At 46.8% G+C, this 27,367-nt stretch overlaps 3 protein-coding genes across 5 annotated transcripts in view; 1 reads left to right on the top strand and 2 right to left on the bottom strand.

The window, feature by feature from the left end:
• The window catches only part of rbm22 (RNA binding motif protein 22), a 33,132-nt gene extending 27,616 nt beyond the window's left edge, over positions 1-5,516 (bottom strand). The window contains exons 1-2 of the mRNA XM_063053042.1: positions 5,413-5,516; positions 802-855 (exon numbers count right to left, since the gene is read on the bottom strand). Coding sequence (XP_062909112.1) covers positions 802-855; positions 5,413-5,466 — 108 coding nt within the window. The 5' untranslated portion in view covers positions 5,467-5,516. The remainder of the gene's footprint in view (positions 1-801; positions 856-5,412) is intronic.
• A 17,297-nt stretch (positions 5,517-22,813) lies between these two features.
• The window catches only part of dctn4 (dynactin 4), a 67,566-nt gene continuing 63,012 nt past the window's right edge, over positions 22,814-27,367 (bottom strand). For all 3 annotated transcript variants that reach the window (XM_063053037.1, XM_063053038.1, XM_063053039.1), the window contains one exon: positions 22,814-25,094. In XM_063053037.1, coding sequence (XP_062909107.1) covers positions 24,881-25,094 — 214 coding nt within the window. In that variant the 3' untranslated portion in view covers positions 22,814-24,880. The remainder of the gene's footprint in view (positions 25,095-27,367) is intronic.
• The window catches only part of LOC134349138 (uncharacterized), a 28,587-nt gene continuing 27,233 nt past the window's right edge, over positions 26,014-27,367 (top strand). Inside the window, exon 1 of the mRNA XM_063053041.1 lies at positions 26,014-26,436. The gene's annotated coding sequence lies outside the window, so the exon portion shown is untranslated. The remainder of the gene's footprint in view (positions 26,437-27,367) is intronic.

Genomic DNA, 27,367 nt, shown 5'->3' with positions numbered 1-27,367 from the left:
TAGGGAGAAGGTTCATGTGACAAATAAAGCTCACGTGTGACTTTCTGAGGAGGCTAAAGAGAGCTGGACTTTGCACATCCATACTCATGTCATTCGAAGTAGAGAGCATCCTAACGTGCTGCATCGCTGCTTGGTACGGAAACTGCACTGCAGCGGACTGGAAGGCTCGACAACGGGTAGCCAAAACTACCCAATGTGTCACTGGCACCAGCCTACCCACCATCAGGACATACATACAGAAAGGTGCTGGAAAAGGCCCAGTAACGTCTTGAAGGATCCCACCCACCCTGGTCATGTCCCAGTCCCATCAAGGAGGAGGCTACATAGCATCCACACCAGGACCACCAGCCTCAAAAACAGTTACTTTCTCCAAGCAACACCTCCACCCACTAACCCACCCCTCCACACCCCCAACCTACACTACTTTATCATTTCCTGTCAGTCATCTTCTGTACAGACACTCCTGTGCCCAGCGTCACTTTATGTACATATAATCAATCCGTGCATAAAAGCTATCTTATGTATTAACATTTATTGTGTTTTTTTCTAATTATAGCATTCTCTATCTATTGTGTATTTTTGTGCAGCATCAGATCCAGAGTAACAATTACTTTGTTCTCCTTTGCGCTTTTGTGCTGGAAATGACATTAAACAGTCTAGAATTGTGAATCTTCCCCTGGCTCTATTTTACTGTGTTCCTGTACGTTCTCACAATGAGATTGGGGTGTTGGAATAAACATTAACGACACAGCATGACCCTCTCCACAAATCTTCATATACATGAGAGAACGAGAAACTTACCATGCGGATATACGGATTTTCTCCCAGGCACGTCTGGCACAGGATCGGAAAATCCTATACGGACAACATAGATACGTCAGCTATATCAAAAACATAGGCATGGTAGCACAATGGTTAGGGTAATGTTTTACAGTGCCAGCGCCCCAGGTGCTGTTCACTGGCGACGCTGACGGTGGGGGAGCAGCATGGCACAGAGAAGTTGCAAGATTTGGTTTACTTGGTGGGACGTTTTGTACAGCAGGGCTGGAAAAAAGATGACGACTATTCCCTACTGATGTCCCTCACAATTTTATAAACCACTGAAAGGTCACCCTCCACCTTCTTCTCTCCAGGGAAAACAGTCCCAGCTTGTCCAGTCTTTCCTTATAATTCAAGACCTTCAGTCCCGGCAACGTCCTTGTGAACAGTTTCTGAACCCATTCCAGCTGAACGACATGGAGCTGAGTGACAAGGTCGTGTAGCGGTTAGTGTAACGCTTCATAGCGCCAATGGCTGGTGAGACCGACAGCGGGGGATCTGCGTGGCCTCGGTCGTTGCATGGACCAGGCTCTCACGCTGCAGTGCTGCCTGTTACAGCCACCCAGGGGAGGAGCTGTTAGAGGAGTTGTGGGAGAGAATGGGGCATTGGGCACGCTGGAACCCCAGCTGGTTGGGGTCTGGCTCTCCCGTCGGTGCCACTCTCCAGTGTTCGTTTGGTTGGAGACAAGTTGGATTAAGTTCATCTGCAGCTACACCTGCTGGAGATGAGGAACTGTTGCGGGCTTGTTCCTGCAGAAACGTGGCTCAGGACAACAACCACACACCATCAATCTACAGACCACAAGACTCAGGGACTTGGGCTAGCATTTCTTTGTGACTGCATGTGCTATCTTTACAATATGTGCTGTGTGTTTTGTACCTTGGGCCCACAGAACAATGTTTCGTTTAGCTGTATACATGCAGCCAATTAAACTTAAACAACCCCACCACTGTCTGCAAGGAGTATATACTTCGTTGTTTTCCCTTCCAATTGTGTTCTTTCTTCTAAAGTTCTTACCTAATTGATGTTTTTCTACTGACTGCCGTGTGTCTGTCACTCTGTGCCAGTGATGCGGCTGCAAGTTAGTTTTTCATTGCACCTGGGCACACACGGACTTGTTTATTTAGAGATACAGAACAGTAACAGGCCTTTCCGGCCCCATTACACCTCTGTCACCAATAAACCTGTACCTCTTTGAACTTGAGGAGGAAACCCACACGGTCACGGGGAGAACGTACAAGCTCCTCACAGACAGACAGCGGTGAGCAGCCGTTAGCAAGATGAGTTCTAAGGTATCGGAAAAGCCTAAAAGAGCTCGTAAGGGTGTTACACTTAGTGTAAAACTAGACATAATTAAGCATTTCGATCGTGGTGAACGAAGTAAGGACAAAGTGAGTTTGGCTTGTGGAAGTTGACGAAGATGATGTTGAAGAGGTTTTGGCATCCCATGACCAAGAACTGATAGATGAGGAGCTGGTGCAATTGGAAGAGGAAAGGGTAACAATCGAAACCGAATTCAGTAGCAAATGCACTGAAAGTGACTGCATGAGATTTTCACTGCAATGATAAAGTACAACTTAAATTTTGAAAGGGTACGTTGGTTTAGGGCATATTTGCAAGATGGTTTGAGTGCTTACAAAGAACTGTGTGATAGGAAAAATGCGCGAGACTAGCAGTCAAGCAAGCCTTCCACATCAGCCACAGCAGACGACGAACCTCGACCTTCGACATCGAGGCAGGCAGTCATAGGAGAAGATGAGCTAATGGAAACAAATGACACCCCCGTGTCCCACCACCCCAACCCCCGGGCTGTGGACAGATACTGTACCGATTCACAGAGAATGCAGCGGTTGCCGGGAGGCACACAGCACATCTTTAAGAAAAAAGCCAAAATAAACATGCTAATTAATTAGGTGCCGCCCGACACATAAATGTCGGCCCAGATCAGAGACGACGCAATCGGCAATCGCCTCTGATCTGGGCCGACATTTACCTGCCGGGCAACACCTAATTAATTAGCATGTTTATTTCGGCTTTTTTCTTAAAGATGTGCTGTGTGCCTCCTGGCTACCGCTGGACCCCTGCATGCTTCGCGGATTGGTATCGGTTCGCTGCCCGGAGGTGGGGGCCAATGCACCACCCAAACTCCAACGACTCAGCCTAACACACCATCATCAGTGTGCTCGGTGTCTTCCCGATTCCCGTAAGTGATACTACACTGTACATACATTATTTCTACTTTATATCGGCTGTGTATTTTTACGTGTTATTTGGTGTGATTTGGCAGCTTCATAGCTAATAGTTTACTGGAGAGAACAACAGGAATTCTGCAGATGCTGGAAATTCAAGCAACACACATCAAAGTTGCTGGTGAACGCAGCAGGCCAGGCAGCATCTCTAGGAAGAGGTGCAGTCGATGTTTCAGGCCGAGACCCTTCGTCAGGACTAACTGAAGGAAGAGTGAGTAAGGGATTTGAAAGCTGGAGGGGGAGGGGGAGATGCAAAATGATAGGAGAAGACAGGAGGGGGCGGGATGGCGAAGGGTCTCGGCCTGAAACGTCGACTGCACCTCTTCCTATAGTTTACTGGAGAGAGTGTTTTTGCCGACGGCGCTTGCGTGGGATTTTCGCTACACTGGACAGTGCGGCAATGATTGTGGAAAAGTATTTCTACTTTATATAGGCTGTGTATTCATCATATCACTCCTGCTTTTACTATATGTTACTGTTATTTTAGGTTTTATGTGTTATTTGGCATGATTTGGTAGGTTACTTTTGGGTCTGCGAACGCTCACAGAATTTTCCCATATAAATAAATAGTAATTGCTTCTTTGCTTTACGACATTTCGGCTTACGAACCGTTTCATAGGAACGCTCTACCTTCGGATGGCGGGGGAAACCTGTATTATTGGAGTCTGAGGACAAAGAAATGGAGAAGGGATTTCACTGGTTGAAATTGAAATCCGGGAAAGGAAGGTGGTGGGGTTGATGGAAGGGGAGAAGGGGTAATACAACAGCACAGAGAAAGGCTCTTCTGCCAATCATGTCTTACTACCTCCTTTGCCCACCTACACTGAACTCAATTTGCCTGCATCAGGACTGTATCCATCTGTGCCTTGTTACTTAAGTGCCTGTGTAAATGCTTCAAAAACATACTGAGGCTCTCAAATGGTCAGGGTTAACCGTGGATGTTGCGTCCCAGCTGCTTACTGGATACACAACACAGTGTGCGAGTCGGGGCAGTTCGATATAGAGAGCAAGCCATGGCCCATGCAGCAGGCTACCCCTCTCCACACAGCAAATGAAGTGCAGAGACCGATCCAGTTTGGCACCAGCAGTGTCGCAGGAGTTGCCCGTCAGCGTTGAACTCAATATCGGACTCCAGCTCCAGATTTTCCCGCAGGATTTACTCCCGAAGCCTTCCCCATGAGCGGGTGTAGCCGCAATGCAGGAGAGGTTTGAGATCAGAGCTTTCCTTCTCCCAGGTGAGCTGCTGACCACGTCTGATGAGCCCCATCTGATTCCACCAGCTCATTTGGCAGCAAGTTCCAGACTATCAACTGTTTGATTTCACTTACACAGTGGGGCACAGGCCCTTCCGGCCCAACGAGCCTCACCATCCAGCAACCCACCTATTTAACCCTAGTCTAATCACAGGACAGTTTACAATGACCAATTAACCTACTAACTGTATGTCTTTGGTTTGCGGGAAAAGATCAGAGCACTGCAGGAAACACACATGGATCGTGGGGAAAACGTACAAACTCCTTACAGACGGTGTCGAACTGAACTCCAAACTCTGGGAATTTGCACTGACCGCTATGTTATCGTGATGCCCTCATCCCTATATAAAAAATGCGCCTCGGAATCCCTTCAAACCTCTTTGCTCTCACTTTAAACGTCTTCCCTCTGGAATCTCTGACAGGCAGGGTGTTTGGGGGGGGTCACAGGAGGGATGGGGGTGAGAGGATGGAGGGAGGTTAAGCAGGGGGCTGTGCGATGGTGTTGATTTGTGGTAGGGAAAGTTTATAGTGTTGTGATTGGGACTGTGAGTTCAAATCAGTGAGGATGGGGACAGGGAAGATCTGAGGCACTGATTGGTGGGGATGGGGGGGATCTGAAGCTGGTGGATCGGGGAAGATCTGAAGATCTGACTGGTGGATTGAGTGGGGATCTGAGGCTCTGATTGGTGGGGATGGGGGGGGCTCTGAAGTGCTGGTGGGGACCGGAAAGATCTGAGGATCTGAGTCTGACTGGGGGGGGGGGCGTGGGGATCTGAGTCTGATTGGTGGATCGAGTGACGATCTGAGACTCTGATTGGTGGGGGGATGAGAGGCTGTGAGTGCGGGTGGTGGATTCGGGTTAGCAGGGCCGGGGGATGTTAATCATCCTCCACAACCACTCACATCCCCCTCTCCCTCTGCACAACCGTCTGTACCCGAGACCCAGGTCCAGATCCGGGCCCGGGACATGCCACGGACCTCGAACTGAGCCCAGCCCTTGGTGCCGAGGGAGCGCGGTAACCCTCACTCCCCTCCGCCCTGTCCCTCCCTCCCTCCTCCCGGTACCTCCGCACCCGGTCCCAGGTCTCACCGCATCCTCCCAATTCTGCCGGTTGTACGTGTTGGCCCCGAGTGAAGTCGCCATGGTCGCCTATCCCGGCTTGCCCCGCGCGGCCGCGATCCTCCTGTTTCCCGGCATGCCCCGCTCCTCGCGGCCTCATGTCGAGCCATCGGGTTTTGGCAGTGCGGGGCGGAAGTAGCACCTCGGTGGGCAACTGTACCACATCTTTTGTGTTCCGGAAGAATCGGAGCTAAAGAGAGAGGGGCCGTTCGGTGACCATCAAGATAGATAGATAGACATACTTTATTGATCCCGAGGGAAATTGGGTTTCGTTACAGTTGCACCAACCAAGAACAGAGTACAAATATAGCAATACAAAACCACAACTAATCAAAGAAGTCAAGTCAAATTTATTTATAAAGCTCATTTAAAAACAACCCATGTTGACCAAAACAACAGGAATTCTGCAGATGCTGGAAATTCAAGCAACACACATCAAAGTTGCTGGTGAACGCAGCAGGCCAAGCAGCATCTATAGGAAGAGGTACAGTCGACGTTTCAGGCCGAGACCCTTCGTCAGGACTAACTGAAGGAAGAGTGAGTAAGGGATTTGAAAGTTGGAGGGGGAGGGGGAGATCCAAAATGATAGGAGAAGACAGGAGGGGGAGGGATAGAGCCGAGAGCTGGACAGGTGATAGGCAAAAGGGGATATGAGAGGATCATGGGACAGGAGGTCCGGGAAGAAAGACAAGGAGCCGGGGGGGGGGGGGGACCCACAGGATGGGCAAGAGATATATTCAGAGGGACAGAGGGAGAAAAAGGAGAGTGAGAGAAAGGATGTGTGCATAAAAATGAGTAACAGATGGGGTACGAGGGGGAGGTGGGGCCTTAGCGGAAGTTAGAGAAGTCGATGTTCATGCCATCAGGTTGGAGGCTACCCAGACGGAATATAAGGTGTTGTTCCTCCAACCTGAGTGTGGCTTCACTTTACAGTAGAGGAGGCCGTGGATAGACATGTCAGAATGGGAATGGGATGTGGAATTAAAATGTGTGGCCACTGGGAGATCCTGTTTTCTCTGGCAGACAGAGCGTAGATGTTCAGCAAAGCGGTCTCCCAGTCTGCGTCGGGTCTCGCCAATATATAAAAGGCCACATCGGGAGCACCGGACGCAGTATATCACCCCAGTCGACTCACAGGTGAAGTGATGCCTCACCTGGAAGGACTGTTTGGGGCCCTGAATGGTGGTAAGGGAGGAAGTGTAAGGGCATGTGTAGCACTTGTTCCGCTTACACGGATAAGTGCCAGGAGGGAGATCAGTGGGGAGGGATGGGGGGGACGAATGGACAAGGGAGTTGTGTTGACCAAAGTTCTGTACAAACCATAACAGGTAGCTAAAATCACAAATACAAGAAACTCAGATATAAACAACGAGGTACACAGCTTCTAGGCACAAAATAAACAACACATGAGCCTAGGCACAAGGCAAAAATCAGCCACATCAGGAAGATTCAAACGCTAGTGAATAACCGTAAGCTTTGAGCCTGGATTTAAAGGAGTCGATGGAGGGGGCAGAACTGATAGGGAGGGGAAAGCTGTTCCACAGTCTAGGGGCTGCAACAGCAAAGGCACGGTCACCCCTGAACTTAAATTTAGATCATGGGACAGCCAGGAGCCCCAAGTCAGCCCACCTGAGGGACCTGGAAGTAGAATAAGACGTTGGAAGGTCTGCGATATAGGAGGGGGCCAGCCCATTTAGGGCTTTATAAACAAACAGGAGAACCTCAAAATCAATTCTAAACCGTACTGGTAGCCAGTGGAGGGAGACCAGGATAGGAGTAATATGGTCCCTCTTCCGGGCACCTGTCAGGAGCCTGGCTGCGGCATTCTGGACCAGTTACAGACGGGACAGGGACGACTGACTAATCCCAGAATATAGGGAGTTGGAGTAGTTCAAGTGGGAGGATATAAAGGCATGGATGACTTTCTCGGATCTTTGAAAGAGAGAAACGACTTGATTTTGGTAATAGTACAAAGCTGGTAAAAAACTGGCTTTTAGTACTGCATTAACTTGCTTGTCAAACTTAAAGGTGGAGTCAAATATCACACCAAAGTTTTTGACGTGGGGTTTGACAAGGGTGGACAGGTTATCAAGACTGTTGGTAATCACTTTGATGGAATCAGGGGGCCAAATAGGACAACTTCGGACTTGCCTTCGTTCAGCTGTAGGAGGTTTTGTGTCGTCCAACACTTTATATCCTCAAGGCAGTTCATGAGGCTGGCTAGACTTGACTGGTCATTGGGTTTCAAGGGGAGATAAAGCTGTGTTTAACAATGGAAGGAAATGTCGTGTTTTTGAATGATTAGGCCGAGGGGAAGCATGTGTATAGAGAAAAGAATGGGACCTAGGATGGAACCTTGTGGAACCCCGCAGCAGAAACTAGCTGCAGAAGAGGAAAATTTGCCTATGTTGATGGAGAGGCTTCTATTTTTGAGGTAGGAGGTGAACCAGTTCAAGGCAGTGCCATCAACACCAACCCCGTACTGGAGACGGTCTATTAAAATGGCGTGATCCACAGTATCGAACGCTGCGCTGAGGTCAAGAAGAATTAGGATGGCAGAGTCACCTGAGTTGGTAGAGAGATCATCGTACACTTTCAAAGTTTAAAATAAGTTTTGGTCTCCAAATTTGAGGAAGGACATTCTTGCTATTGAGGGAGTGCAGCGTAGGTTCACAAGGTTAATTCCCGGGTTGGCGGGACTGTCATATGTCGAAAGATTGGAGCGACTGGGCTTGTATACTCTGGAATTTAGAAGGCTGAGAGGGGATCTTATTGAAACATATAAGATTATTAAGGGATTGGACACGCTGGAGGCAGGAAGCATGTTCCCGCTGATGGGTGAGTCCAGAACCAGAGGCCACAGTTTAAGAACTAGGGGTAGGCCATTTAGAACGGAGTTGAGGAAAAACTTTTTCACCCAGAGAGTGGTGGATATATGGAATGCTCTGCCCCAGAAGGCTGTGGAGGCCAAGTCTCTGGATGTTTTCAAGAAAGAGATAGATTGAGCTCTTAGAGATAGCAGAATCAAAGGTTATGGGGATAAGGCAGGAACTGGATACTGATTGTGGATGATCAGTCATGATCACAGTGAATGGCGGTGCTGGCTCGAAGGGCCGAATGGCCTACTCCTGCACCTATTGTCTATTGTCTATTTGATGTGAGTCCTGAGGTTCCTGCACCTTCTTCCTGATGGCAGCAGTGAGAAGAGAGCGTGGCCTGGGTGCTGGGGGTCCCTGATGATGGATGCTGCTTTCCTGCGATAGCGCTCTGTGTAGATGTGTTCAACGGTGGGGAGGGCTTTACCTGTGATGGACTGGGCCGTATCCACTACCTTCTGTAGGATTTTCCATTCGAGGGCATTGGATTCCACGCCGGGCTGTGATGCAGCCCGTCAGTACTCTCTCTACTGCCACCTACACCCAGGATCAGTTTCGCTCACCAGAAACATTTCCACGTATTCAGAGCCTGCCCTGGCATGTTGGTGCGCCCTGCAGCAACAAAAGACATCTAACGATTAAAAAGAATAAAGAATTATACAGAAAGTAAAGTGCGGGGCGGTTGGTCTGTCGTCCTCCCAGTTACTCTGGAGTGACGTGTCTGATGTCGGGAATTGGTTCATTATGCACCCAGATACAGTGAAAAGCTCAAATTTTTTTCCAGAGTAGGTCAATGTCAGCTGTTCAAGTCCATGCGTGCACAGACATAATGAACAACTTGCTTGCAGCCAATTTGTACTGACCAGTGTGCTCAAAAATCTTGCGCTGTGCAATCTTTTTGCCCAGTGACAACAACGTGTGTGCTCTGAATAATTTCTTCAATAAAAACTGCATAAATCAGCCCAGTTCTAAAATCTGCGGACAAATCATAGCCAACTCCACGTTGCCAACACCGTCCGCAGCAGAAACCGGGAAATGAAATGTGAAGTATACTTACCATGCCAACGACATAGAGGGCAACAACCTTTGGTGTGCAGTTTAAATTCTTCGTGCGCCGGTAGTGAGAGGTGTGTGCACGGGCAGACGTGTACTCCTTAGAGGGAACATCACAGGCACAGAACATCAGATAAACAGCATTCACAAGAAAAACAGAAATTACACACAATTCATTCACAGAGATCATAATTAGAACAAAAAAATAACCGTCAGCTTTAGTGCAAAGTGGTCCGAGAGGCTGCTGGACTGTAGTGATTCAGAGCAGGACACACAAAACATTGGAGGAACTCAGCAGATCAGGTGGCAGCTACGGGTCAGGGGTTTTCAGTCCTGAGGAAGGGTCTCAGCCTGAAGTGTCGACTCTCTGTTCCATTACTGCGCATGCACCAGTCGTGCATGCAGCTTGTTACAGCCATTCCAGACCGTATTCTTACTTTTTTCTTCTTACTTTTTAACTTACGTTATGTTTTGTATTTTTTTTTTGCACGGTAACACGTCGAAGCTGCACTCTCTCTAACATGCTGGTAGAGAGAGTTTTGTTTGGGTTTTTCATAGTCATAGTCATACTTTATTGATCCCGGGGGAAATTGGTTTTCGTTACAGTTGCACCATAAATAATAAATAGTAATAGAACCATAAATAGTTAAATAGTAATATGTAAATTATGCCAGTAAATTATGAAATAAGTCCAGGACCAGCCTATTGGCTCAGGGTGTCTGACCCTCCAAGAGAGGAGTTGTAAAGTTTGATGGCCACAGGCAGGAATGACTTCCTATGACGCTCTGTGCTGCATCTCGGTGGAATGAGTCTCTGGCTGAATGTACTCCTGTGCCCACCCAGTACATTATGTAGTGGATGGGAGACATTGTCCAAGATGGCATGCAACTTGGACAGCATCCTCTTTTCAGACACCACCGTCAGAGAGTCCAGTTCCATCCCCACAACATCACTGGCCTTATGAATAAGTTTGTTGATTCTGCTGGTGTCTGCTACCCTCAGCTTGCTGCCCCAGCACACAACAGCAAACATGATGGCACTGGCCACCACAGACTCGTAGAACATCCTCAGCATCGTCCGGCAGATGTTAAAGGACCTCAGTCTCCTCAGGAAATAGAGACGGCTCTGACCCTTCTTGTAGACACCCTCAGTGTTCTTTGACCAGTCCAGTTTATTGTCAATTCGTATCCCCAGGTATTTGTAATCCTCCACCATGTCCACACTGACCCCCTGGATGGAAACAGGGGTACCGGTACCTTAGCTCTCCTCAGGTCTACCACCAGCTCCTTAGTCTTTTTCACATTAAGCTGCAGATAATTCTGCTCACACCATGTGACAAAGTTTCCTACCGTAGCCCTGTACTCAGCCTCATCTCCCTTGCTGATGCATCCAACTATGGCAGAGTCATCCGAAAACTTCTGAAGATGACAAGACTCTGTGCAGTAGTTGAAGTCCGAGGTGTAAATGGTGAAGAGAAAGGCAGACAAGACAGTCTCCCTTTCTATTCAGAGCTGGAAATAGTTACATTCCGACACGTCTCATTAGCGGGGCAGAAGCATGATCGCATTGTTTATTCCAGGGACCAGCTGCTTGCGCTAATGCCGGCCGGTTTAGCGAACAGAGCGGCAGACACCCCTGCTGAAATCTGGAGGAAAACACACGGAGGATGCAGAGGGGGATCACAAAGGCAAGGAAAGAGGACCGGGTCGAGACAACAGAGACTTATGGAGAAGAGGAGTTCGGTGGGTAATAAAATGGACGAGTTCACAGCGCTAGACAGGCGTCAGAGAACATTTTGAGAGTGCAATGTTATGTGTTTCACTGGAACGGGGCTGCACGAGGACATTCCCGATCAAAACTTCCAGACCGTTCGGGCTGACCGGAAGTGCACTGAGAGCGGTAAGTGTAAAGGAGTTGGGTGCTTACTGTTCTGGTTAACAACGGATGGTGCAATCCGGGTCATATTACGATCGAGGAACGTGTTTGTAGACCGGATATGGAACTTTTTGCTGTTGGACTTCGGCCATATTCCACCGAGATACAACACAGGGCAGCACGGGAGGTCGTTCCTGCCTGTGGCCATCGAACTTTGCAGCTCCTCCCGTGGAGGGTCAGACACCCTGAGCCAATAGGCTGGTCCTGGACTTATTTCCATCTGGCATAGTTTGCATTTTGTTGTTTGATTGTTTGTGGTTTTTGTATTGCTATATTTATGCTCTATTCTTGGTTGGTGCAGCTGTAACGAAACCCAATTTCCCTCGGGATCAATAAAGTATATCTATCTATCTGTCTATCTTCACAGATGCTGCCTGACCTGCCGAGTTCCTCCAGCACCGTCTGTGTGTTGCTCTGGATTTCTGCATCTGCAAGATCTCCCGTGTCTGTAGTTATGAGGGTTGTGCCGGTTGGTTCTTGCTCCTGGTGACGGGGGACTTCAGACTTCTCCAACGGGAGCTGTGAGAAGATGGCGTGGCCAGGAGGGCAGGAGATTTAAAAGGGACGTCGGGGGGCGGTTTCTTCACGGATTTGTATTGGAATCAGCAGCCAGAAACAGTAGCCGAGGTGTGGACGTTGGCAACGTTTTAAAGTACATGAACAGGAGAGGTTTAGAGGGCTAAGCTCGCTGGCCTCTGTTGTGGGCCGTATCTAAGGTGGTGAGGAATCAGCACACAGGAGGGAGATGGAAAATCTGGCCGGGCAGTGTCATAACAGCAACCTCTCCCTCAACATCAGCAAGACCAAGGAGCTGATTGTTGACTTCAGGACAGGGAAACCAGAGGTCCATAAGCCAGTCCTTACTGATGGAGAGGGTTCCTCATCGTTATTATTTCTAAGGACATGTCCTGGGCCCAACTCCTCCTAAATCTGCAGATGCTGTAAATGGAAACAACACACACAAAGCGCTGGAGGAACTCAGCAGGCCAGGCAGCATCTATGGAGAAGAGTACAGCTGACGGTTCGGGCCGAGACCCTTCGGCAGGACTGGAGAAAAAAAGAGAGTAGGTTTAAAACATTGTGGAGGGGAGAGGGAAACCATTCCACTTCACTCGTCCCATCATTGAAATGTCCCCACAACCTATAGACTCACTTTCAAGGACTCTTCATCTCATGATCTCAATATTTATTGCTGATTTGTTTATTATTATTTCCTTCTGTTTGTATTTGCAAAGTTTCTTTTATTTTGCACACTGGTTGAGTCCCCAAGTTGGTGTGATCTTTCATTGATTCTGTTGTAGTTATAATTCTACAAATTTATTGAGTATGCCCGGAAGAAAATGAATCTCAGGGTTGTAAATGGTGATATATATGTAGTTGGATAATGAATTTACTTTGCACTTTGAACCTTGAACGTGAATTAAAGACGAGATGGGCCGAAGGGCCTGTTTTCGCGCAGTGTGACTCAGTATCTCCCCCTGTCGTCGTCGCGCAGTATTTCAGCCGATTCCACATATTGTCATTGTTGCGATGGACAGTAGGTGGCGGCAGAGACCCACCTCAGGCAGGACTGAGCGACCACTCTGGATTTTAAAAGTACGAGCTTCTTCAAAACAAAACGTATAAAATCAAATAACACCGGTTTTACAGCCTCAGAGGAGATTAGTTCGTCTGAAGAATTCTGTTACCTGTTGCGCAGAAGATTTTGAAAAAACCTGAAAGCAAATACCACCAGGCTCGAGGACAATTTCTACCACACTGTTAGAAGACTATTGAATTGACTTTATTTCTTACATGAGTAAATATCTTTACATTACGCCTCTGTCTAAATGCACAATGTGCAATCATAGTAATTTATAGTAAATAGAAGTCAATGGAACATAGAAATACACTCAAGTCAGTGTGAGTTAATCAGTCTGATGGCCTGGTGGAAGAAGCTGTCCCGGAGCCTGTTGGTCCTGGCTTTTATGCTGAGGTACCGTTTCCCGGATGGTAGCAGCTGGAACAGTTTGTGGTTGGGGTGACTCAGGTCCCCAGTGATCCTTTGGGCCCTTTTTACACACCTATCTGTGTAAATGTCCTGAATCATGGGAAGTTCACATCTACAGATGCGCTGGGCCTTCCGCACCACTCTCTGCAGAGTCCTGCGATTGAGGGAAGTACAGTTCCCATACCAGGCAGTGATGCAGCCAGTCAGGATGCTCTCAATTGTGCCCCTGTAGAAAGTCCTTAGGATGTGGGGGGCCATACCAAACTTCTCCAATCGTCTAAGGAGCTGTTGTGCCTTTTTCACCACACAGCTTGTGTGTACAGATCACATGAGATCCTCAGTGATGTGGATACCGAGGAACTTAAAGCTGTTCACCCTCTCAACCCCAGATCCATTGATGTCAATAGGGGCTAGCCAGTCTCCATTCCTCCTGAAGTCCACAACCAGCTCCTTTGTTTTTGTGACATTGAGGGAGAGATTGTTTTCTTGACACCTCTGTGTCAGGGTGATGACTTCTTCTCTGTAGGCTGCCTCGTTATTATTTGCAATAAAGTCAATCAATGTGGTGTCATCAGCAAATCAGAGCTGTGGGTGGTATTACAGTCATGGGTATACAGGGAGTAAAGGAAGGGGCTTAGTATACAGCCCTGAGGAGCTCCTGTGTTGAGAGTCAGAGGGGCAGAGGTGAGGGAGCCTCTTACCACCTGCCGATGATCTGACAGGAAGACCAGGATCCAGCTGCACAAGGCCGAGGTCTCTGAGCTTCCTTTCGAGCCTGGATGGAATTATAGTGTTGAATGCTGAACGGTAGCCCAAGAACAGCATCCTCACATAAGCATTCCTCTTCTCCAGATGTGCAAGGACGGTGTGTAGAGCTGTGGCTATTGTGTTGTGTGTCGATCAATTGTGTCGTCTGTCGATCAATTGTGTCGGTAGGTGAATTGTAGGGGGTCCAGTTTGCAAGCTGCAGATGTAATCCTTGACCAGCCTCTCAAAGCGTTTGTTTATTATTGAGGCGAGAACAACAGGACACCGGTCATTCACTCAACACACATCAAAGTTGCTGGTGAACGCAGCAGGCCAGGCAGCATCTCTAGGAAAAGGTACAGTCGACGTTTCGGGCCCAGACCCTTTGTCAGGACTACCTAAAGGAAGAGCAAGTAAGAGATTTGAAAGTGGGAGGGGGAGGGAGAGATCCAAAATGATAGGAGAAGACAGGAGGGGAGGGATGGAGCCAAGAGCTGGACAGGTGATTGGCAAAAGGGATATGAGATGATCATGGGACAGGAGGGCCAGGGAGAAGGAAAAGGGGGAGGGGGGAAAAACCCAGAGGATGGGCAAGGGGTATAGTGAGAGGGACAGAGGGAGAAAAAGGTGAGAGAGGGAAAGAATGTGTGTATATAGATAAATTACTGATGGGGTACGAGGGGGAGGTGGGGTATTAGTGGAAGTTACAGAAGTCAATGTTTCTGCCATCAGGTTGGAGGCTACCCAGACGGAATATAAGGTGTTGTTCCTCCAACCTGAGTGTGGCTTCACTTTACAGTAGAGGAGGCCGTGGATAGACATATCAGAATGGGAATGGGATGTGGAATTAAAATGTGTGGCCACTGGGAGATCCTGCTTTCTCTGGCGGACAGAGTGTAGGTGTTCAGCAAAACGATCTCCCAGTCTGCGTCGGGTCTCGCCAATATATAGAAGGCCACATCGTGAGCACCGGACGCAGTATATCACCCCAGTCGACTCACAGGTGAAGTGCTCTCCTTGTTCTGTTGATCATTGCAGAGTCTGATTGTGTGCTCACACTCGTTTCAGTTTGATTACTGATGTTGCCGTTGGGTTGCTTGGGTCCAGCTGCAGGATATTCTCAAGGGGCAGGGGGACCAGCCAGAGGTTGTGGTGCATATTGGCACCAAAGGCATAGGCAGAAAGGGGAAGAGGTCCTACGCAGTGACTATATCAAGCTGAGAAGGAGGCTGGAGAGCAGGACCTCCAAGGTGGTAATCTCTGGATTACTCCCAGTGCAACGAGCTGGGGAAGGTCAGAACAGGAAGACAGCGCAGATGAATGAGTGGCTGAGGAGATGGTGCAGAGGGCAGGGTTTCAAGTTCTTGGATCGTTGGAAACTTTTCTGGGGAAGGGGTGACCTGTGCAAGAGGGACGGGTTGCACCTGAACTGGAGGGGAACCAGAAGGTTTGCTGACGCTACTCGGGAGAGTTTAAACGGGTTCTGCAAGGAGCTGGGAACTGGAGCCCCAGGTCAGTAAGGGAAGGATCAGACTGGACCAGAAGGTAGGTGTCAAGGAAAGTATCTTTCTTTTCTTTTTCAATCTCTTTATTAATTTTCCAAAATTATAAACAGAATAACAATATTGAGACAGAGAGATTAGAATAATCTTATTGTTGATAAACATGTATAAAAAGATTTCAAATAATACAGGTGTAATAGACTTCCAAACTCTTAATATAGCTAATCATAGAGAAAAAAGAAATAAAAAAATACAAAGAAAACCCCCCCAAAAAAACAGAAAAAAGATACTAAATACTAAACCCAAAAAAAAAGGAAACAGAAGAAAACAAGTCTGGACCAATATCTTAAATCAAATACATTCAATAATGTGTCAACTCCGTTCCTCTATTTATATATTTTAAGTTAATAAGAAGGATTCAGAAAAGGTCAAATTACATCATATGAAAATGTTGAATAAATGGTTTCCAAGTCTCTACAAATTTAATCAAAGAATCAAAAATGTCACTTCTGATTTTTTCTAAATTTAATCATGATATATTTTGAGAAAACCATTGAAATGTGGTAGGAGGGTTGGTCTCCTTCCAGTTCAATAAAATGGATCTTCTGGCCATTAAAGTAACAAATGTGATCATCCAACAGGCTGAAGAGGGTAAAAATCTATGTTCCGTTATTGGCAAACCAAAAATTGCCGTAATAGGATGGGGCTGTAAGTCAAAATGCAAAACTGTTGAGATAATATCAAAAATATCTTTCCAGAATTCTTCCAAAAGAGGACAGGACCAAAACATATGAGTCAAGAAAGCCACCTCAAAGTGACATCTGTCACAAATAGGGTTTATATGGGAAGAAAAACGAGCTAGTTTATCTTTAGACATATGGGCCCTATGCACTACTTTAAATTGTATTAGCATGTGTTTGGCACATATGGAGGAAGAACTAACTAATTGAAAAATGTTATCCCATTTCTCTGTAGGTCGGCAAAGTTGAAGTTCCCTTTCCCATTAATTTTTAATTTTATCAGATATACCTGGCTGTAATTTCATAATTATATCATAAATAGATGCTATTAATCCCTTCTGAAAGGGATTTAAACCTAAAATTTTATCAGTGATATCAGTAGGGTGTGAAATTGGAAAGGTAGGCAGTGTGGTATTTGAAAAGTTTCCTATTTGTAAATATCTAAAAAATATGGGATCTGGGCAAAATAAGTTCATTAGATAACTGTTCAAAATACATGAAACAGTTATCCAGAAATAAGTCACAAAAACATGTTATACCTTTCATTTTCCATATCGAAAATGCTTGAATCATAACCAAGGGTTGAAAAAAGTTTAGATATAATAGGGCTTGATAATATAAATTTGTTCAAACCAAAAAATTTACAAAATTGAAACCATATTCGTAATATATGTTTAATTATTAGATTAACCATTTGTTTATTCAATTTAGATAACACAAAAGGAAGTGAAGTTCCTAAAATGGAAGCCAAAGAGAACCCTTGTACAGAGTAGCCTTCAAGGTTTATCCATTATGGACTTGGAATTATATTCCAATCTTGTGTCCAAAATATTAAATATCGAATAGTAATTGCCCAATAATAGAATCTTAGATTAGGCTATGCTAAACCACCATCTTTCTTGGACTTCTGTAAATATTTTTGAGGGAATGTGTGAAAAGCAAAATGAAAATAACAAGTGTGATGGGTCGGATAGTTTGACGGGTGTATATTTTAATGGCAGGAGTATTATGGGTAAAAATAATGAACTTTACATGGATCAATACATGGAATTACAATGTTGTAGCCATTACTGAGGCTTGGGTGAGGGAGGGTCAAGAATTATGTGAATAATGTACCAAGTTTTCAAAGTTTCAGACAAAATAGAGGAGGTGGTAAAAGGTGAGGGGTGGGGGAATTGCACTACTAAACAGGGACAATATCACAGCTACACTCAGGGGAGACGTAATGGAGGGGTCAGGCACTGAGTCCATTTGGGTGGATATCAGGAACAGGAAGGGTACAATCACACTGACCTACAGGAAAGGAATGCTCCTGTTAGAAGGAAGGATGAGGATGGAAAGGTAACAGAACTTTGGATGTCCAGAGAGGAGATGAATTTAGTCAAGGAGGAAAAGGAGAAGTATGTAAAGCTTCAGAAGTCTGGATCAAACACATTGGGGATCAAATTGAAATCCCCCATGACAATTGTAACATTGCCTTTTTGGCATGCATTTTCTATCTCCCGTTGTAATTTGTGGACCACATCCTTACTGCTGTTTGTGAATCTGTATACAACTCCCATCAGGGTCTTTTAACCCTTGCAGCTCCTTAGCTCAACGTCTTCCGACCCTATGTTACCTCTTTCTAATGATTCCATTTCATTTTTTAAACCAACAGAGCAACACCGCTCCCCTTGCCTAGCTGTCTGTCCTTTCGACACAATGTGTGTCCTTGGACATTAAGCTCCCAGCTATAATCCTCTTTCAGCCATGATTCAGTGATGCCTACAACATCATACCTGCCAATCTGCAACTGTGCTGCAAGTTCACCTACCTTATTCCGTATACTGTGTGCATTCAGATACAACACCTTCAGTCCTGTATTCACCTGTTTTGATTTTAAACATAGAAACATAGAAACCCTACAGCACAATACAGGCCCTTCGGCCCACAAAGTTGTGCCGAACATGTCCCTACCTTAGAAATTACTAGTGTTACCCATAGCCCTCTATTTTGCTAAGATCCAAAAGTCTCTTAAAAGACCCTATCATATCCTCCTCCACCACCGTCGCTGGCAGCCCATTCCACGCACTCACCACTCTCTGAGTAAAAAAACTTACCCCTGACATCTCCTCTGTACCTACTTCCAGCACCTTAAACCTGTGTCCTCTTGTGGCAGCCATTTCAGCCCCAGGAAAAAACCCCTGACTATCCACACGGTCAATGCCTCTCATCATCTTATACACCTCTATCAGGTCACCTCTCATCCTCTGTTGCTCCAAGGAGAAAACGCCGAGTTCACTCAATCCGTTCTGATCAGGCATGCTCCCCAATCCAGGCAACATCCTTGTAAATCTGCTCTGCACCCTTTCTATGGTTTCCACATCCTTCCTGTAGTGAGGTGACCAGAACTGAGCATAGTACTCCAAGTGGGGTCTGACCAGGATCCTATATAGCTGCAACATTACCTCTCGGCTCCTAAATTCAATTCCACGATTGATGAAGGCCAATACATCTTTGTATGCCTTCTTAACCACAGAGTCAACCTGCGCAGCTGCTTTGAGTGTCCTATGGACAGGGACCCCAAGATCCCTCTGATCCTCCACACTGCCTAGAGTCTTACCATTAATACTATATTCTGCCCTTGGATTCCATGCCTTCTTACTTTCTCAATAAGCCTTGCATGGGGTACCTTATCAAATGCCTTGCTGAAATCCATATACGCTACATCTATGGCTCTATCTTCATCAATGTGTTTAGTCACGTCCTCAGAAAATTCAATCAGGCTCATAAGGCATGACCTGCCTTTGACAAAGCCATGCTGACTATTCCTAATCATATCTTGCCTCTCCAAATGTTCATAAATCCTGTCTCTCAGGATCTTTTCCATCAACTTACCAATGACTGAAGAAAGACTCACTGATCTATAATTTCCTGAGCTATCTCTACTCCCTTTCTTGAATAAAGGAACAACATCTGCAACTCTCCAATCCTCTGGAACCTCTCCCGTTCCCTTCGATGATGCAAAGCTCATTGCCAGAGGCTCATCAGTCTCCTCCCTTGCCTCCCACAGTAGCCTGGGGTACATCTCATCCGGTTCCGGTGACTTATCCAACTTGATGCTTTTCAAAAGCTCCAGCACATCCTCTTTCTTAATATCTACATGCACAAGCTTTTCAGTCCGCTGCAAGTCATCACTACAATCACCAAGATCCTTTTCCATAGTGAATACTGAAGTAAAGTATTCATTAAGTATCTCTGCTATCTCCTCCGGTTCCATACACACTTTCCCACTGTCACACCTGATTGGTTCTTTTCTCTCATGTCTTATCCTCTTGCTCTTCACATACTTGTAGAATGCCTTGGGGTTTTCCTTAATCCTGCCCACCAAGGCCTTCTCATGGCCCCTTCTGGCTCTCCTAATTTCCTTCTTAAGCTCCTTCCTGTTAGCCTTTTGTCTGCCTTCTATGTTGCAACTCATCCTGTTAACTGCAATTTTGCCCTATCAACAGCGTCCCCTCACTACACATTGCCTCTGTTTGTAAACCAGCTACCTCATCTTCAGCACTATCATCCGCCTTTCCTGCAATACTTCTTGAGCAGCTGGAGTATTGAATACGGTTCTGGTCACCTCGCTATAGGAAGATGTCGAGGCTTCGGAGAGGGTGCAGAAGAGGTTTACCAGGATGCTGTCTGGTTTAGAGGGCATGTGCTATCATGAGACTGAACAAGCTAGGCTCATTTATAAGATTATGAGAGGTATCGGTACAGTAATCAGACAGCACGTTTCCCTAGGTTGAAATGTCTAATACCAGAGGCCTTGCAATGAGGGTGAGAAGGGGTAGGTTCAGAGGGGCTGTGAGAAGGAAGTTTTTTTGACTCAGATAGTGGTGGATGCCTGGAATGGCAGAGGCAAATGCGTTAGAGGCTTTTACGAGATGTTTAGACAGGCAGGTGAATATGAGGAAGATGGAGGGATGTGGACATTGTGTAGGTGGGAGGGATTAGTGTTTGGGTGTTTTTGATTTGCTGTTTAGCTGGTGATGCACTGATATTTTGAAATGATCTGTATGAATGCCATGGCAAACAATACAAAGATTTTCATTGAAACTCGCTAGCTATGAAATTAATAATTTACCCACCTGGGGCAGCAAGATCCCATAATTGACAGTGATGTAAACAACCAGATGTTATATTCAAAGCAAACGTTGACCCCAGGGCTATGGGGAGACACTCACTGATTTTCTTCATTTGACAGGTCTTCAGGTTCGTTTTGGAACAGCCTTTATGCGGTAAATGGGCTCAGGTGCATTGATTTACAGTGGGATCTTGGGGTGCAAGTCCACAGTTTTTTTGCGAGTGACAACACCAGTGGATGGGATGGTGGGGGGTGGGGAGAGTCCAAATCAAAATCAGACTCATTATCACTGACAGATACAAAGTGAAGGTGGTTGTTTTGCTACAGCAGTACAGTGCACTCAACAAAAGTATTATTAATTACAGCAAGGATAATTCAAACGAGATCAATACTCAGCTAATGTTCATGGGTTTGCTTCTCCTTCCGGAAATCTGATGGCAAAGGGGAAATGTCCCTGAATCTTTGAGAGTGGTTCTTAAAGCTCCTGTACCTCCTTCCTGATGGTAGCAAATGAGAAGGGGGCATGAGCTGGTTGGCAAGTTGCCACCTTCCTGTGGTATCACCTCTTTGAAGATGCCCTCGATGGTGGGAGGGTTGAGCTTGTGATGGAGCTGGCTACAACCCTCTGCAACTTCTTGCAATCCTGTGCATTGGTCTCGTCTCACTTGAAATAACAGTGGTGTTATACTGTTTACTTTTTAACTTGTGTCCTACGTTAAGTGTCAATCTTCTGGAATTAATTTCAAGGTTGGTGGAGTGGGGATATTTGTCTACCAAAGGAAGTACAAGGTACTCCTTTCCTCCGCTAGCCTGCAGGTCACCCTTGGGCGATGAGTAGCACCTGATTATCCACACACACACACCCCACCCCCCGATCAGGGTCACGTGAAACCACGGCAGCAGCTGGTGCAAATCACAGGTCCTGGTCATGCGACCACTGACGCCAGGTGGACGATCTCTGAAGATTATTGATAATGGCTGGGGTCACCCATCTTGTAAAGTCACTGCCCAGAAGGCAGCGATGGTAAACCACTTCTGTTGGAAAATTTGCCAGAACAATTCTGGTCCTGGAAAGACCATGATCGCCTACATCATAGACACTGCACATAATGAACAAACTATACTTTATTCTTTGTGTTGGTGTGTGGGTGTTTACATGTACCGTGTTGTGCACCCTGGTCCCAGAGGATCATGGTTTTGTTTTGTGGTATGTGTGTATATGGCTGAATAACAATAAACTGGAACTTGAACTTGAGGTCTCATACCAGGCTGTGATGGAACTAGTCAGAATGCTTTCTGCATAGAAACTTGTAAGAAGCCCTGGTGACGTACAAGATCTCTTCAGACTGCTAACAGAGTTGCTAGTGCGCCTTGCTGGTGACTACGTGCTACGTGTTGAGCCGTCACTGGTCGGGACATTGAATAGAAGCACCAGGAAGTCATGTTAACTGGTTAGGCTGCACTTGGGGAGTACCGTATGCAATTCCAGTTGCCCCATTACAGGAAAGGTGTGAAGCTTTAGAGGGTGCAGTAGAGGATCACCAGGATGCTGCCTCCTTTAGAGGGTAAACTGGGGCTGGTTTTTCTGGAGCAGCAGAGACAGGGCAGATCTGACAAAGATTTATAAGATTATGAGAGATACAAATAGGGCAGACAGCAAAATCATTTTTCTGATGTAGAAATGTCAAATATTATTAGGCTTACATTTGAGGAGTGGATAAAGCTTAAAGATGAGTAGGGATTTCTTTATTAAAACAGAGTGGAGGGTGGCTGGAGTGGAACCAGGTGGAGTGGTATGGAAGAGAGTGTTAGACTGACATGGGGATGGTGGGACATGGATCACAGGCGGGCAGGCAGAGCAGACCAGCTTCATGGTCACCAAAGACATTGTGGGGTGAAGGCCCTTTCCCTGTACTCCACTCTTCCATGTTCCAGGTATGACAACAGATCAAGACCCAACATGTCAGACAGGGAAATTTAAATTTGTTTATTGTTTAATTGATATAAGTTACACATTAATACACTGGAACATCAAATGTTATAGCACTGCGGTTTCAGGCAACCACAAACACAGGGAGCCAACTCAAGTGTTTACAGGCAACCTCGTATGCAGGGAGCCATATCAAGGAGTTACAGGCAGCCGCGTGTGCAGGGAGCCACAAGCGTTTACAGGCTGCCAGATACACAGGAGCCATATCAAGGGGCTACATGTAACCTCGTACGCAGGGAGCCACCAGGAGTTACAGGCAACCTCGTACGCAGGGAGCCAGAAGTGTTTACAGGTGGCCACACACATAGTGAGCCATATCAAGAGGTTACAGGCAACCTCATACACAGGGTGCCACAAGAGGTTACAGACAGCCACGTACACAGGCAGCCATATCAAGGGCTTACAGGCAACCTTGTATGCAGGGAGCCACAAGGGGTTATAGGCAGCTGTGTACACAGGGAGCCACAAGTGTTTACAGGCAGCCACATACACAGGGAGCCATATCAAGGGGTTACAGGCAACCTCATACGCAGGGAGCCACATCAAGAGTTACAGGCGGCCACGTGTGCAGGGAGTCACAAGGGGTAACAGGCAGCCGTGTGTGTAGGAAGTCACAAGGAGTAACAGGCGGCCGCATACACAGGGAGCCAGCACAAGAGGTTACAGATAGTCGGGTGTGCAGGGAGTCACAAGGGGATTCAGGTGGCAGTACACAGGGAGCTGCAATGGGTTACAGATGGCCACATACTCGGAGACAAAGGGCAAAGAGAGTGAAAAACCTGGGGGCAGCAGTGGAAGCCAGGCTTATAATGCAGGAAGTCAATGAAGGGCCAAAGAGCTTTATCGTCCAGGCTTTTCATGTGCCAGCTGCAGGATTTCTGACCACTGGGGGTGGAGGAAGTAGTGACTATGCTAATGCATGAGGAAGATTGTTACAAGGCGAGGGGTCTGACATCGAGAAGCGTGGAGTGAGGAAGATCAGTCACATCTCAATATTTTGATGTACATGATAAAAACAAAGCTAATCTTTCGAGACCCTTTGGCCCCAAACACCGACCGTTTATTCCTCTCCATAGATGCTGCCTGACCTGCTGAGTTCCTCCAGCATGTTGTGTGTGCTGCTCTGGATCTTTCCAGCATCTGCAGTTCTGGGGCAGGGAGAAGAGAGTAGTGTTGAGCAACGGGAGGAGGAATTCTTGCTGTCCGTGGGGGAAAACGTTCCTTGTTGCTGTCTCTCGGTGGGGCCAGAGAGGGAATCTGGCAATCCCTCGGAAGGGGGTTATCACAGAGGGCAAGAAGGGTGCATTCTGGAATCCATAACCGTCTCTTGGCCAGGAACATCAGGGGTCTGTGCATCATGGTACTGGGTGGCAGTGAAGGCACAGGAGCCTACACATGCCGGATTCTGTAGCAACACACACAATCTGTCAGAAGAACTCAGAAGTTTGATCAGTTTCTGTCGGGGTGGGGTAAAGAAGAGAAAGAAGAATTTTCCCAAAGCAAGATCCTGACCTGAAATGTGGACATCTGCCACCCCTTCGCACAGATGCTGCTCGACCCCACTGAGTTCCTCCAGCAGATTGCTCATCGCGTGAAGCTTTCAATGTCTTGTTCAAACTCACCCAGAGACATGGTATTTTAAACCAAGTTTGTCCAAAAGCGTGCAGCTGAAGAAAAACATAAGATCCTGCAGGTGCTGGAAATCCTGGGCAACACAGACACAAAATGCCGGAGGAACTCAGCAGGCCAGGCAGCATCTATGGAGAGGAATAAACAGTCGATATTTTGGGCTGAGACCCTTCATCAGGACTGGAAAGAAAGGGGGAAGATGCCAAAATAAAGGGGAAGGGAGAAAAATGTTAAATCCACTATGAACAGTTCCAAGCCCGGCTGAAGAAGGATGGGGGTTAAGGATGGGGCTGCAACTCTATCCTGTTAAAACCCAGAGCTACAGAAACGCCAACAGAAGCCCTAAAGACCTCATCCCTGCGAGAGGAAAGATCTTCGCCTCGAAGATTAAGATGGGCTACACCTGGGCCGACTTCAAAGACTGACCCAGGATAGAAGACTGGTGAGAAAGGGAAGCATTCTGATTACTGCCCCCTTCCTTTACAGTCCTGATGAAGGGTTTCAGTCCGAAATATTAACTGTTTATTCTTTTCTACAGATACTGCCTGACCTGCTGAGTTCCTCCAGTATTTTGTGTGTACTGCTCTGCATTTCCAGCAACTGCAGAATCCCATGTTTGCGATTTACCGTCCCTACGTACGCTGCTTGACTCATAAAGAACCTCAATCACTGCATCCACCCCACCAACAGCAAGAGAGGCTTGTGTGGCATCTCTAGGTGTGACCTCCACACTTTCTACTGGATAGGTGAGTTTCTCTGACCCTTTCGGCTCCCTCTGCCCCAGCCCCCGTAAAGAGACACCCAGTTGCTGGTGTGGGGGGGGGGGTCACTGGGAGAGAGGGGGTGGATGGTCCCAAGCTCAGGCGGCCAGGGGTCCCAGCCTGAGATCGACGTGCTGGGTCAGCCAGATGACCTCTGCGCTCAGTTCGGTTTCATCAGCCGGCCGGATGGCTCCCGCTGGGTTCCTGAAGTCGTAGCGCAGCTTGAAGCTGATGTTGACATCACCGCTCTCTCTCTGCGGGACCACCCTGATGAAGACGCCCACCTTGTTGGATTTCCGGAAGGCCACGACACTGTGGAGGGAATAGGAATAGGTTTTATTATTGTACCAGGATGCAGTGAAAAGCTGGTCTTTTTTTGGTGCCAGAAAGGCCAGTAACATCATGAAGGATCCCACCCACCCTGCTCATGGACTGTTTGTCCCACTCCCATCAGCGAGGCTATGTAGCATCTGGTGAGGCTACGCCAGGACCACCAGACTCAGAAACAGTGACTTTCCCCAGGCAGTGAGGCTGATCACCTCCACCCACTAACCCACCCCTTCACACCCCAACCACCACTACTTTATCACTTCCTGTCAGAGTCACAGACACTCCTGTGCCGAACGTCACTTTATGGACATACAATTAGCGTACTTGAGCTATAGAGTCACAGAAAAGTACAGCACAGAAACAGGCTCTTTGGCCCATCTAGTCCATGCCGAAATATTTAAACTGCCTACTCCCATCAACCTTCACCAGGACCATAGCCCTCCATAACCCCAACCATCCACATACCCATCCAAATTTTTCTTAAATGTTGAAATCGAGCTCACATGCACCACTTGTGCTGGCAGCTCATTCCACACTCTCATGACCCTCGGAGTGAAGAAGTTTCCCCTCATGTTCTCCTTTAACATTTCCCCTTCCACCCTCAACCCACGAACTCTGGTTGTAGTCTCACCCAACCTCAGTGGAAAAACCCTATCTATACCCCTCATAAATTTATACTTTATGTGTTTTATTATTATTGTGTCCTTTATCTTGTACTTTTTTCTGTACAACATCAAATTCAGAGTAACAATTACTTCATTCTCCTTTACACTTGTGTACTGGAAATGACATTAAAGACTAGAATCTTACAAAATATTTGTTCACATCATCATTCAATGAACTTGTGATAAACAAATATAATGCCGTTCAGACAGAACTAATCACTTTATTGTCATGCTGCCAAGTCCGGCTGCGAGAGGAGGAGGAGGATTGGACATGGGACTGGCAATCCCATCCCGTAAAAACACAGAGCTCCAGACACACCCACAGAAGCTTCAGAGACCTCAGCCCTGGGAGAGGAAGGAGAAGGTGGACTACACCTGGGGACAATGTGAAAAACTATCCCAGGAGAGAGGACTCTAGTCAGCAGCCTGTGCCCCAGTAGCGGTTGTGAGCTTAACCAAGCGATACTGTGACCGTCAGGGCGAGATGTCACAAGTGACCACAATGGTTAACATCAAAGGAAATTCAATTCACATCACTGTGAGATCAGCAGCTTGGTAACTGAAATAATGAGGAGGTTTACAGAGGGACAGGCAGGCTGAAGCCACAGTAACTGAGGATGCTTCGCTTTGCTCTCACACCCCAAAGATGCTCAACTCGGGTAAATTGCCTCTTGTGGGTGGGTGAGGGGGCAGAAACTGGGGGAAGTTGATGGCAACGTGGGGAGAATGAAATGGGATTAGTGTAACTGTGTGACTGATAGCTAGCACAGATTTAGTGGCTGAAGTTCATTGAATCATGATGTGAACAAATATTTTGTAAGATTCTAGTCTTTAATGTCATTTCCAGTACACAAGTGTAAAGGAGAATGAAATAATTGTTCCTCTGAATTTGATGTTTCATTGGTAAACGACTCCATGACCAGAGTTCTTTCTGAGAAACTGTGGACCCAGGTTGGAGAAGACACAACATTATAGATAAAACCATAAGACAAAGGAGCAGAATTAGGCCATTCACCCAGCCCATTCCATCATGGCTGCTTCATTATCCCTCTCAACCCCATTCTCCTGCCTTCTCCTCGTAACCTTTGACACCCTAATCAAAAACCTATCAACCTCTGCTTTAAATTTACCCAATGATTTGGCTGCAGCATCTGTCTGTGGCAATGAATTCCACAGATTCACGTCCCTCTGGTGAAAGAAATTTCTCCTCATCCCTGTTCTAAATGGCCGTTCTCTAGTCTGAGGCTGCGCCTCTGGTCCTGGACTCCCCACTATAGGAAACATTCTCTCCACATCCACTCTATCAAGGCCTTTCAACATTCAATAGGTTTCAATGAGATCCCCACCCTCCATTCTTCTAAACTCCAGTGAGTACAGGCCCAGAGCCATCAAACAGCCCTCACGTTATCCTTTTCATCCCCAGGATTGGTCTTGTACATCTCCTCTGGACTATCTCCAATGCCAGTACATTCCATCTTAGATAAAGGGTCTAAAACTGCTCGTGGTTAGTTGGAGGCAGAGTTAAGATGGCACTAAATGGCATCTCCTTTGTTTGCATCTTCGGAAACAGCTCTATTTCCATCTTTAACA

The sequence above is a fragment of the Mobula hypostoma genome, chromosome 7, assembly GCF_963921235.1.
Source record: "Mobula hypostoma chromosome 7, sMobHyp1.1, whole genome shotgun sequence".
Taxonomy (NCBI): domain Eukaryota; kingdom Metazoa; phylum Chordata; class Chondrichthyes; order Myliobatiformes; family Myliobatidae; genus Mobula; species Mobula hypostoma.
Note: the sequence above shows the minus strand (reverse complement) of the source record. Positions and strands in the feature narration are given on the sequence as shown.